General features: G+C 50.1%; 1 protein-coding gene across 1 annotated transcript; it reads right to left on the bottom strand.

Annotated features, from left to right (window-relative positions):
• Positions 1-1709: 1709 nt before the first annotated feature.
• Positions 1710-12692, bottom strand: Prpf19 (pre-mRNA processing factor 19). The gene is made up of 16 exons (XM_013029292.1): positions 12473-12692; positions 10267-10416; positions 10026-10102; positions 8418-8559; positions 8262-8335; positions 8070-8132; positions 6756-6797; positions 6575-6649; positions 6159-6234; positions 5944-6053; positions 4484-4639; positions 4214-4283; positions 3951-4036; positions 3535-3705; positions 3297-3402; positions 1710-2220 (listed from the first exon to the last, which is right to left on the bottom strand). Exons 1-16 carry the CDS (start codon positions 12489-12491, stop codon positions 2123-2125), a joined length of 1515 nt encoding a protein of 504 aa, XP_012884746.1. The 5' UTR covers positions 12492-12692; the 3' UTR covers positions 1710-2122.
• Between the last annotated feature and the right edge of the window lie 56 nt (positions 12693-12748).

The raw sequence follows: 12748 nt of genomic DNA, 5'->3' as shown, positions 1-12748 counted from the left end.
CCAATTACTCAGGAAGAAGAGATTGGGAGAGGCTAGCCCAAAAGTTAGTTGAGACTCCATTTGAACAAAGTAAGCTGGGCATAGTGGCATACGCCTGCGTTGCCAGCTAGTAGGAAGCACTGATAGTAGGAGGCTGTCTCTAGGCCAGCCTGGACAAAAATACGACCCTGTGTCGTATTTCCCAGCAAAAGGGCTGGGAAGGTGGCTCAGTGGTAGAGCGCTTGCCTTGCATGCCTGAGGCCCTGGGTTCAATTCCTCAGCAGCACATAAGAAAAAAAAGCCGGAAGTGGCGCTGTGGCTCAAGTGGTAGAGCGCTAGCCTTGAGCTGAAGAGCTGAGGGACGGTGCCCAGGCCCAGAGTTCAGGCCCCACAACTGGACCCCCCCCCAAAAAAAAAAGAAAGCAAAAAAGGTCTAGGGGCCTAGCTCAAGGAGTAGAGCAACACAGCTCAGAAAAAATACATCAAGTTGACCAACAGAGTTAACTAGTACAATCACTCACACCTCGAATCACAGCTCCAAAGACTGGCAGCAGATTGGTGAAGTTTCTTGTGATAGACGCTGAGAAAGCACCAAACTCTGCCTCAGAGCTCAGCCACTTCCAAGGGGCTCCAAGATGTGCACTGCCATGGCCTTCCCAACAGCTGACACCTGGGCTGCGCTAAGGCAAAAGCCGCAAACCACCCGTCGGTACACAGTGGAGGTTTTCCTGCTCAAACTGGAAGAAACTAGGTATGGAAGTTAAAATGCTTCTTCACTGCAAGGATCTCTGAAGTGTTCACTAGCTTCTAGGCATGGGCGCCAGGGCAGGTAGAGCCAGCTCTGCTCACAGAACATGCCTGGAAGTCATGCACCAACGAACCCCACAGCTCCCCTCCCAGCACAAGCTCCCATGGATACTGACTGCCCCTCACCGCCCCTCCCCCCAGCATTCCATCAGGATGGCTCGTCAGTGGTTCTGAGCATGTAGCTCCCTCCCTGGACTACACCCAATGCCCACCACACTCTACTGGCATCCATCCTGCTATACACATCTTGTTTTTTCCCTCCCATCTGCCACTCTCCTCCCTTGAGCTTCTCGTCCTTCATGACTGTCCTTTTCCCTTCACTGGCCCTTTATGACCTGATGTAAAGCAGCCACAGGAATCTACATTAACCCCTCCACACATATCTGTCACCCAAACTCTCAATTTCCTGTTCACAGGCTGACTCTCATACAACTAACTCTGCATCAACGAACTGTATCAACTCCAGTCAGTAAAACCCTCTTTTTGGTCTTGGCCAGCTGGCAACAAGTCTCTTAACCATAGCAGTCAAAGAATCCTGATGGAGCTGGGCACCGGTGGCTCACGCCTGTAATCCTAGCTACTCAGGAGGCTGAGATCTGAGAATCGCGGTTCAAAGCCAGCCCTGGCAGGAAAGACCGTGAGACTCCTATCTCCAATAAACCACTAGAAAACCGGAAGTGGCGCTGTAGCTCAAGTGGCAGAAGCGCTCGCCTTGAGCTGAAGAGCTGAGGGACAGCGCCCAGGCCCAGAGTTCAAGCCCCATGACCAACAACAACAAAAAAAAGAATCCTGATGGGCTCATAGCTCCTCAGCAGCAGGCCCAGGCCCAGGCTGGGATTCCTGGTAACCAGTGCTTGACTTGCCCTTCCCCCCACCCCCTCCCCCACAAGCTCAGATCTCTGGTACAGACAGACACAGGGGGCTTATTGTTTTCTTTTTTTAATGAAACTATATCACTGCTTACAAAAACCTGAACAAGCCCTCTTGCCCGCCCGCTTCACAGTTCCCTTGGCTCAGCCTGTGTCACGGGAACTGAAACAAAGGGAGTACGGAATAGCTGTCACCACCAGGGGAGGCTCTGGGTTCCAATCCTGAGCCTTTCTAGGATGACAGCTCTGCCGATGTCATGTCTGAGCCTGTGGAGCCTGGAGGCTGCATGGATGAGGGTGTTCCATGCCCCATGGCTCTCAGGCCATTAACCAGACCAGAGTGAAATGGTATGAATGTTCCCACCTCACATCCCCCCTCCCCCAAAAAGGTGCCCCCCCACTCCCTTCCCTTCTAACTCTAACCCACTGCTGAGATGAGGCCCAGCTACTGTAAGAAGGCACAGGGCCTACAGGCTGTAGAACTTGAGGCTTCTGTCCATGCCGGTTGAAGCGATGAACTTGGCGTGGTGTCCAAAGGCTACCCCCGTAGTCAGGCCGCTGTGCTCTGGGGAGAGAGGTAAGAGGCAGGTGTAAGAAGGCTCGTCCCTGGCTTCCTTTAGGGCTGGCAGTACGGAGCTCTCGGTGTCACCCTGCCAGTACTTAGCACACTGCACAGTACTGCTAGTTTATGTAGTCCCTGGCCAACTAAAGGACAGAATCCTGCTCACCACTCCCTCCAGTGCCCCAGCACCTGCACAAAGCAAGCACCCCACTCTTCACTGGCAGCATGAATGAGTATAGGAATGTCAGTCCCCTTGTTGCCTGCGTTTTCTGGGTAACAAACTCATTTCAGCTGAAAACCCTGGTGTTCATTTTGCTGGCTTATGCTTAGCTGTAACTTCTTGCTTGTAACTGGAGAGGCCTCTGAGCTTCTTGGTCCTCAAGAGGCTCCAACCCCAGGGCAACTGGGCCCCAGAGAACACTGGGTCAATGGCAGCTGAGGCTAAGCAACCCTCTCTGTGGGATCAAATTCCTTCTAGATTTCGGATGACATGTGGAACCCACCAGCTCCCCGCTGAAAGCCTGCCCAGGCCCCCTAGGCTGCCACTCTACCCAATGCAGCTCCAAAGCACAACTCTGGACCTAATGTGGAGCTGAAGACATGGGCTTCATAATTAGGCTGTGACTCCTTTGGAAGACAGACACACTGAGCAGGGCTAGGAAAATATGAGGAATGAAAAACAAACAAACTAGAATCTTGCCTGCAACCTGCTAATACATTATCACTAAAAGAAGCTAGCCTTTATTCAGCATCTAAATGGCTTGCTGCCGTGCATGCAAGCTCCATACCATTAGCTGGCACACTGCAGAGCCAAGAACCCCATGTTGAGGATGAAGCAGCTAAAGCTCTGAGGTCAAGACACAACCCCATGTTCACAGAACTGTAAAGTAGGAAATCTACTTAGGCACTGTAGTTGAGTAAATATTGTACTGAGCTCAGAGACAGAACATTTGCCTAGTACACACACCAAGCCCCAAGTTCCACCCCAGCTACAAGAAGAGAGAAAAAGCAGCAGCCTGGGCAAATCTATACCAAGCCCAGAGCTTCCCACAACCTTAGAAGCTCAGGGCCAGCCCTACCTGTAAAGTGAAGAATCTCTGTCCACTGTTTGCAGATGTAGATCTGGACATCTGTGCCCCCAAGGGCTAGGTAGGTGCCACTCTGGTCAAAGATCAGTGACTTCACCTGCCAGAACCAGAAAGAGAGATTAGCTTACAGGGAACAGGAGGTATGGGGCAACACGCAGAAGGAGCTAAGTTAGTTCAGCAAACCATCCATCAACAGGCAGAAGTGAACAAATGCTGGGGAGGGGCATACCTCAAAGTTGTTGTCCAGCTGCAACGTCTTGAAGTTCTTAAGCTTACGCAAGTCCCAAAGCTTGACAGAAGAGTCGTCAGCTGCTGTGGCCAGGTAGTAGCCGTTCTCTGAGAAGGCGATGCTGGTGATAGGACCTGAGTGGCCAGGGAAGTTGGCCACATTGGTGCGCTCCTATAGGTGTGGGGTGAGTGATAAATAGGTCACCCACTGCTCAGGAGAGGAAAGGAAACAAACTCCTACTTCTGAAGCCTGTGTCATTTAGGAATGGTGTGGACAGCCCAACCCAAGGCCCACAAGCACACACCATAATATACCACACACAGCTACCCATAGCAACACCCCAAGAGCCTGATGCCATAATAATTAGATAATGCCTCTAACCCTGAGCTTCAGATTAAGGTGTATCTGTGTCTCACCTTTAAGTCCCAGATCTTGATCTGAGAGTCCATGGTTCCCGTTCCAAAAATAAGCCCATCAGGGTGGAATTGCGCACAGGTGAGAGCTGTGGAGAAGGGAGATGGCCTGTGCTCAGCATCCTCCGAGAGAGACGAACAGCAGCCAAGGCTGCCCCTCGTTTCCTACCGTACCCAGCAGCACCAGGCAGGCACAGTGGTCAAAGTGTTCTTTAAAATAAATGACAGACAGCAAACAAAAGCACCCAGCATCTGAGGTAACTTACAGCAGCCAGAGGCCTCATCTGTCACCTTGGTTAGCACACGCCCAGTCTGGATGTCAGAGAAGGCCCAGTACTAAGAAAGAGAGACAAAGAAGCCAGTGAGAAAATGGGTCCCCAGAGTTTGGTGGCCTTCAGAGAGCTCATGGTATAGCAAACCCTGGCAAAGCTAGTTCCTCCCGCAGAAAGTAAACTGTATCCTAGAACCTGGCTGTGGTCGACAAGATGCCCCTTCCTCCAGGAAGTTCCAGTTCAGGGACCTGGCTGGAACCGCACCTGGTCGTCAGAGGAGCTCAGAAGATAGTCACCAGTGGCATGGAGACTGAGGCCTGTGACAGCGCTCTCGTGGGCGCGAACAACCTGGACACATGAGGTGTTCGGGACTGACCAAATCCGGATAGTGGCATCTGGAGAGGCAGAAAACACCAGTTCCTAAAAGAAAAGCCAAGAGACAAAACATTAGAGGCCAAGAAGAGAAATAGATTAAACAGTCTTGTACTAAACTAATGTAAGCTAACTTAACCCAACAAATGTAAGCTAATTTAAAAACAAAAACAAAATAGTCTTTCACAGGGGAACAGGGATGGCCACAACCACAAACTGCTTCTCCCTTCAGCTCCATCCAGCCAGGAACCACCAAGGCAAACAATGCCTAAGGGAGCCAACCTGAAATGCTACTTTAAATGGTCAGGCCACATTAAGCTTTGTGGTGGCCTTGCCACCTGGTGGCAAAGAAGGTAACTACGGCGGACAGATATTTCCAACAGATTTCCATGGCTAGTGAAATTGAGGAATGGAATTCTTTATTTAGTTTGCCATGTGGAGCAGGTATTTCAGCGACCAATTAATTTTCCAAAAGACCTGGGATGGAGGGAGAACTTCCAGTGTTTACTTACCATTGTTTTGGTAAAAATATTTGGTTAGGAGGTTAAGTCACAAGATATAACTGCCATCTTTTTTTTTTTTTTTGGGGGGGGCTGGTTGTGGGGCCTGAACTCTGGGCCTGGGCGCTGTCCCTCAGCTCTTCAGCTCAAGGCTAGCACTCTACCACTTGAGTCACAGCACCACTTCCAGCTTTTTGCTTATGTGGTGCTGAGGAATCGAACCCAGGGCCTCAGGCATGCAAGGCAAGCGCTGTACCACTGAACCACCTCCTCAGCCCCATAACTGCCATCTTTTGACAGCAATTTGACAAAAGGCATAACTACTACCACCAAGTAAACAGAAAAAGTTATTTTGAATGAAGTTTCAGTTTAATAAAAAATATGCTTGCTATTCTTCAATCTCCTACTACCCAAGGTCAAGAGAAAAGCATCACTGTCATGCACAGACTAAACTGCCCTATAACTAAAACTCAAATTCCATGGAGATGATTAATCTGGCCTAATGGGCTCTTTTTATTCTGAAAGGTTATCCAGAGGTTCTCATCCTTCTGAAGCCACCTCAGTGTCAACAGTCAATGTTTAGTTTAGACCCCTTTCCCTGAAGGAAGCATGAATCTATCTTCCTCAGACATCTATCAGCTGTCTTCTGTAGTTTATTAATGTTTCAATAACACACCTTGTCAAATAGCATTTTGTCTCTCCTGCTGGCTTCAAGACTGCTGTCTTAGGACAGCCTTCATGGAGCGCAATCTCTGCACTGAAGAGGCCCATAAATACCCACTTGTAGTGAGACTCTAAGCCTCCGAGATAAGGTTCAGGAAAGATGAAGCACAGATGGTCAGGAGAACTCACCTGAGAAGGGTGAAACACCACACTGGTGACTTTCTTGGTGTGGCCTTTGAGAGTGGCCAGGATTTGCTCAGAACTCTTATCAAAGACAACAACGTTTTTATCTGCACCTCCTAGAGAAGACCCAAAAGAGACCAATCATCAGTACACTGATCCCTTTGCAGAAGAAGGTCATTCTGTCCCCAGAACCACAAAGAGGACCAAGCCCACAGACTCACCAGTGAGGATCTTGTTGGTATCGGAGGGACAGAGATCCAGGGCAAGGATCCCAGGAATGCTGGCACTGTGCAGCCCCTTTACAGAGAGAACCACAAAAAATCCAGTTATGGCCAAATGGAGGTAGACCAAAAAGCTATACAACTCCCCCACTTCCAATCATCTCCCCAGCCAGGCAAACAGGAGTGACTTTTATTCCTTATCTATTTAGTTTGGCATTCTGCCTGGAGCCAGCAACTTGCTCAATGTATTACTGGGAAATGCAGAGCTAAGCAGGCAGACTGGCAATTCAGTATCCAAGATGAGGTACAAGTCCACAGCCCTCGACAGCTTTTCATTCACAACTCCCCATGCTACCTCTGTCTCACCAGACTGCTGGGAGCTTGTCTCCAAGTTAAGGGGGGCCCCAGCCACTTACCACGTGGGATGCCACCTGCCGGTATTTGCTGAGCTCTTCTGGCTTCACCAGCTCCTCAGGCACAGTCTTCCCTCTCTAACAAAATGCAATTCCCCCCAAAGAAAAGCAGCAATGAGTGCCAAACTCAATGACTCTCTCTTCCCCAAGAAGCCAAGTCTCCTCCAGCTCTGAAAGGACTTACCTTCTTACGCTCCGTGGTCAGCACAGTGGCCTTGTCTTGTAGCTGTGGGAGAAAAGTGGGAAGGCTCAATGTGAGACACACAATCGTGCCAGCACACCAGATGCAAGCCACATCAGGATTTTCTCACACATCACTGAGTTCTATGTTGAAGGTAAACACTCTTCTTTACCCTGGCCTTATATGAGGCGAGTGTTCAGGACTTATTTCACATAAGAGTAGCTGGAACCGCAAAGAAGAGAAGAGGTAATAAATGGCACAGGGAAGAGACCCTCCAGCTCGGTGAAACTCTCAGATTTATGCCCCATAGGTGAGAACTTGGATTCATGGGCACACCTGAGCAGCTCAGAAATACACTATCAAGCCCCATGAGGGAGGAAGGGCCCTGGGTTGGAATCAGAAGCCCAGCACTGTCTCTTCTACGCTATGTCTTTGAATCTGTCTCAATTCCTCATCCATAAAGATAAAAATTCCAAGCCGGTTGCCCACCCCTGTAATCCTAGCTACTCAGGAGACTGAGATCTGAGGATCTCGGTTCAAAGCCCACCCAGGCAGCAAAGTCCATGAAACTCTTATCTCCAGTAAACTGCCAGAAAACTGGAAGTGGCACTGTAGCTGAAGTGGTAGAGCTGAAGAGCTGAGGGTCAGTGCTCAGGCTCAGGCTCAGGTCCAGGGTTCAAGACCCATGACCGACAAAAAAAAAAAAAAATTCTATCCTAACAGGAAAAAAACATGAAACATAATGCAGTCTAGTATCTGCAAAGAACTCTCATCTGAGCAAAATGTATTGATTGTCAGTTATTAAATTTCTCCTCCAGGCCTACAAAGGAGGTACTGTTGTTCCCATGTTAGAAGCAAGAGGAATGAGACACAGCAAGGTTGGCTACATGAACAAACGGCATAAAGCTTATAAGCAACAGCACCAAAATACAAGTCTGGGCAACCTGGTCCCAGAATCCATGCTCTGCTGTACTCCATGCTCTTCCCCACGCACAGATTTATTATTGGCAATGGACCCAAGCCAGGTGATAAAAAGTGGGGTTCACGCCAGGCGCTGGTGGCTCACACTTGTAATCCTAGCTACTTGGAAGGCTGAAATCTGAGGATCGCAGTTCAAAGCCAGCCCAGGTAGGAAAGTCCATGAAACTCCAATAAACCACCAGAAAACCAGAAGTGGCTCAAATGGTAGAGTGCTCGCCTTGAGCTGAAGAGCTAAGGGACAGCACCCAGGCCTACAGTTCAAGCCCCCGACTGACCCAAAAGAAAAAATAAAGGGGGGGGTACACGACACTCCCACCATGGGAAAGCATGACTTACCTTCTGGATAATCTCGGGAGTCATTCCCACCAGCTCGCCCAAGTCCATGGGCTCACCTGCGCCCTGCAGAGAAAAGAGGCAAGGGTGAGAAATGCAAGAACACTGGAGACAAGGTGTTCTCCTGCTCTGCACAAGAAGAGCTATGTGGAATAGTGCACACAAATGGCTGCTGGCAGGCGGGGGAACACTCACCACAACACTGGGCTGTGAGCTTGGCACAGCTTGCGGCACGATGAGACCAGCTTGTGGTTTCAGAGTAGCCAGAGCTGCGAGAAAAGACAATGTTAGAAAGAAGCCATTACACAGCAGGGTCTATCCAGAATGGGGACAACTGGGGACAAGCCGCACCTTCTCGGGCAGCAGTGACCTCCTTGGTGAGACGGGCAATCACACGGCAGGCAGCATCATGCTGGTAGAGAGCGTGGGACAGCTCCTGGCGGGTCGTCTGCAGCTGCTGGCGCAAGGTAAAGCTGTGCAGCATGACAGCATCCTGGGAAGGGAAAGGTCACTGGGAGGGGGAAGGGGTCAGGCCCTGAGAAGAGATTGCCTTCTATGCTGAAACCAACCAGAGCTGTTCAGAGAACCAAGCAACATCCAGGGACCCTGTATGCAATGGCAGACAAACACCCCGAATTTCTGCCCCCATACAAGTGAGCACACAGACACAAGTGGGAGCCACCTCCCACTTTCTCTGATTTCCCAGCAAATTGTTATGTGTCACCTCTATAAGAGTAACACTGCTGCCATTTTCACTATGCGAGGGACTAAACCAGATTCATTCATTCATTCACTTATTTAGTTCTGGTACTGGGGCTTAAACTCTGGGCCTGAGCACAGTTACTTTTTAGTTCTGGCATTCTACCACTTGACTCACAGCTCCATTTCTGGCTTTTTGGTGGTTAATTGGAGGGAAGAGTCTCACAGACTTTCCTGCCCAAGCTGACTTCAAACCTAATCCTCAGGTCTCAGCCTCCTGAGAAGCTAAGATTACAAATATGAGCTACTAGTTTCTTGACTTTATCCATTCACGTGCCAGGTGTTCCTATTAGTCATGAAAAAAAGTCCCTAAAGTGAAAAGTTCCTATTTTCTTTTTCCCTCATAAAACCGAGAGACATGCATAATCTATTTTCTGTGGTCAGGAAAATCAGGACTAAGAGACTGAGCAGCATGTCTAGTCACATAGTTAGTAAGCAACAGAGCAAAGCTTGGAGCCCAGACCTGCATGATTTCAACAACCAGGCCCCTCCTGTGCTACCATCCTGCTCCTCAAACAAGAAAACAAAGCTGCTAAGAAAACAAGGGTGCAAGCCGGGCGCCGGTGGCTCACGCCTATAATCCTAGCTACTCAGTTATCTCCAATAAACCGCTAGAAAACCGGAAGTGGTGCTGTGGCTCAAGCGGTAGAGCGCTCGCCTTGAGCTGAAGAGCACAAGGACAGCGCCCAGACCCAGAGTTCAAGCCCCATGACCAAAAAAAAAAAAAAGAAAGAAAAAAGAAAACAAGGGTGCAACCAGATGCTGGTGGCTCAGGCCCGTAATCCTAGCAACTCAGGAGGGTAAGATCTGAAGATTGTGGTTCCAAGCCAGCCTGGGCAGGGAAGTCTGTGAGTCTCTTATCTCTAATTAACCAACAAAAGGCCAGAAGTACAGCTATGGCTCAAAGTGGTAGAATGCTAGCCTTGAGTAAAAAAGCTCAGGGACAGTGTCCAGGCCCTGAGTTCAAGCCCTGGGACCAACACAAACAAAAATAAAAAATAAATAAGGGTGCAATTAAATGGTAGAGCACTTGCCTAGCATAAGCGAGGCCCTCGGTTTGGTCCCCAGTAGAAGAAATGGAAGAAGGAAGGAGAGTGAGGGACAGAAGGAAACAATGCTCCATTCTTCTAGCCCACAGGTGGCAGTCCAGTGATGCACTCTACTAGAGTGAGGGAGACAGAGTCTCTTCCAGGAACTCACCCACTCATCCTGCAAGGCTTTCAGAATGGCTGGGATGCTGGTAGCAGAGGGAGGTTTGGGCCGGATTGGGTGAGCAACTGCCAAGAGAGGGAAAAAAAGTATGAAGAACCACATGACCCAGATTCATCCCATCCCCTACTGCCTTTCACTTTAGCCACTGAGAGCCATTATCAGCTCCTGCATGAGACCAGCTCCACCTGCCACCCTCCCAAGCTGAGCAATGATGGCCCTCAGTAGGCACCTTTGATGTCAATGAGCTGCTCCTCCGAGAGAGGCTGGTTGTTGATAGGGTCTGTACCATTCTCTGCAATGTACTTCTCAATGAGCCGCCGCTCATACACATGATTAGAGACAGGGGACACACATGGATGCTCTGGCACTTCATTGGAAACTGCAGAGGAAAGCAGGTAGTGAGCTTACGGGGAAAAGGAAACTTGGTCCTAGGGGATTCTTCATCTGGCCCTAGAATGCTTTCCACCTACTTAACTGTTTTCTCCATTAACCTCCTGACAGCAAGAGAGTCAATAAATGATTACTAATACGACTATGTGCCAGGTATATTGATGGCAGTCAATAAGCCCTGCCCATCTCATTTCTGAGCAGAGATGGAGATAGAGATGTCACTCAAACCGCAGCCATCCATCTCAGTCTAAAGCTCTGGATGAATCATCAGAGAAATGTCAAAGCAATGTGACAGGCACTATATTAAGCATGTTCAGTGTTTACTAGGTGCAGATCATGGCTTTAAGCTCTTCAGACAAGATCATGAGCCCTTGAGGACAGGGATTTCAGCTGGTCTCTGACCTCTGGTACAATGCAGATGCCCAGAAGGCACTCAGTAAACAGCTAGATGGTAAAGGAATGAGTGCTTGAATACTGGGGCTCAAAAGATGATACCTCAAAGTGTGCAGCTTTTGCATGCTGTGTACACTGAACTAGTAAGAGATTAGAAGGCCTCATAGGGAGGATCAGAACTTTTGGCCCTCCTGTCCTTGGGGTTTTCTTGAAACTTCCCATAACCAGAAAAGGTAGGCTAACCTCCGCAGGAGAGTGAAGGCCTTCATACTCCAAGGTGTACCTAGTGTTTTGAAGGCGGCTTGAAAAATTTTTACTACTTATGAGGCTTTTTATCTGCACAAGACAGTTTTTATTTCCATCTAATTCTCTTCACCCTGTCATTACTTGTCACTACTATGTCACCCTTCCATAGCCCCAAGCTTCCATTCTTTTTGTAGTTCATGGTGCTCTATAAACTCCACTTCTTAAACTGAAGCCTCGTATTTCAGAGGACTGCTGTGCCGACCCATGTAATGAAATATAGTCTTTCTCCTGTTTATCTGCCCGCTATCAGTTCACCTTACAGGCTCAATCAAGGAATCAAGATACTGTTTTCCCTCCCCTACAAGAGAAAAGTTAGTGCTGGGCAAATAAAACTAAGCTAACGAGCTTTTAGAAAGAAGCCATGCAGGCTGGGAATGTGGCTTAGTGGTAGAGTGCTACCCTAGCATGCATGAAGCCCTGGGTTCGATTCCTTAGTGCCACATAAGTGGTGCTGTGGCTCAAGCTTTGAGCACAGAGGGGCTCAGGGTCAGAGCCCGGATCCTGAGTTGAAGCCCCAGGACTTGGGGGGAGGGTGGGGGGGAAGGAGAAAAAAAAAAAGAAACCCTGCAAGTGTAAATAGTTTGTAAACTATAATTTTTTTTCAGTGTGAGAACCCCTTTTCTGTTGATTGTTTCCTTCCTTTACGTCTTTGGATTAAGGGGGGCGGAAATGGATGGGGAAGCTAGTAACCTGGTGAAACATGAAGAAAGGAAAAGACGTGTATGCCAAAAAGTAACAAGCAAGTGAAAAACCCGGGTCTTAGGGCCATGGGTTTAAACCATGAGTTAAGGGGATTCTTGGGAAGATAATGGGATTATAGTCTTGGAAGCGTGTGGCAAACGAATTAAGGGGTTTATAAATGGGCGTTGCTTGTGTCAGACACCCGAACCCCAGCCGCTATCTGCTTAGAACTCGTCGTATGAGCTTTACGAACGGCACAAAGCTCAGATTACCCCAAGCGAGGCCTCCTCACACCAGCACCCGGGGCCAAGAACTTTCCAACTCTCAGAGGGGGGAAACCGAGGCCCAGATCCTGGAACCGAATCTCGCGGTTGGGAGACGGGTCCCGACCAGGTCCCCGCGTCTCCCACACCAGGAGCCGCTTCCCCGGCGTGGGGTCCCCACTCTGGAACGCCGAGGGGGGTTGGCCTCGAATGACCTCCGCGCCCCGACCCTGCCCCGGGGCCGTGCACGCCGCGCAAATGCACCCCGCCACGGGGCGCGGCGGGGCGCGGGAGGCTGACAGGCCCGTTCCCGCCTTCGCCCCGACCTCCGGCTCGCCACGGCCGCACACCCCTCGGGCTCCGCTCTCGGGCCTCCCGCGACCCGCCGCGGCCGACACTCACTGGAGCAGATGAGCGACATGGCGCCGCCTCAGCGCTCCGAATCGCCTCACACGGGGCTCCCGGACCGGCTCCCGAGCTCCCACGGGCCACTTCCGGTTCCCCGCGGCTTCCGGGACGCGCGAGCACCGAGCCAGGCGGCCCAGCGAGGCCCGCGTAGCGCTTCACGTGGGAAGGGGGCCGGTGGCGCGCCTCAGCCTTCAACACCTAACGGAAACTGCCCTGTCCCAGAATGCAACCCGGCAGGAAGAGGCCCTCCGCGGAACGCTCGGCTACTTC

This window comes from Dipodomys ordii, unplaced genomic scaffold, assembly GCF_000151885.1.
Source record: "Dipodomys ordii isolate 6190 unplaced genomic scaffold, Dord_2.0 Scaffold117, whole genome shotgun sequence".
In the NCBI taxonomy this organism is placed as follows: Eukaryota; Metazoa; Chordata; class Mammalia; order Rodentia; family Heteromyidae; genus Dipodomys; species Dipodomys ordii.
Note: the sequence above shows the minus strand (reverse complement) of the source record. Positions and strands in the feature narration are given on the sequence as shown.

Bases quoted from the DNA above. Each gene is read 5' to 3' on its own strand.
- Prpf19 (XM_013029292.1), bottom strand. The intron at 10,103-10,266 runs GTGCCTACTGAG...CTCTCTTGGCAG, and splicing joins GCAGCTCATTGACATCAAAG to TTGCTCACCCAATCCGGCCC. The intron at 6,235-6,574 runs GTAAGTGGCTGG...CTCTCTGTAAAG, and splicing joins GGCAGGTGGCATCCCACGTG to GGGCTGCACAGTGCCAGCAT.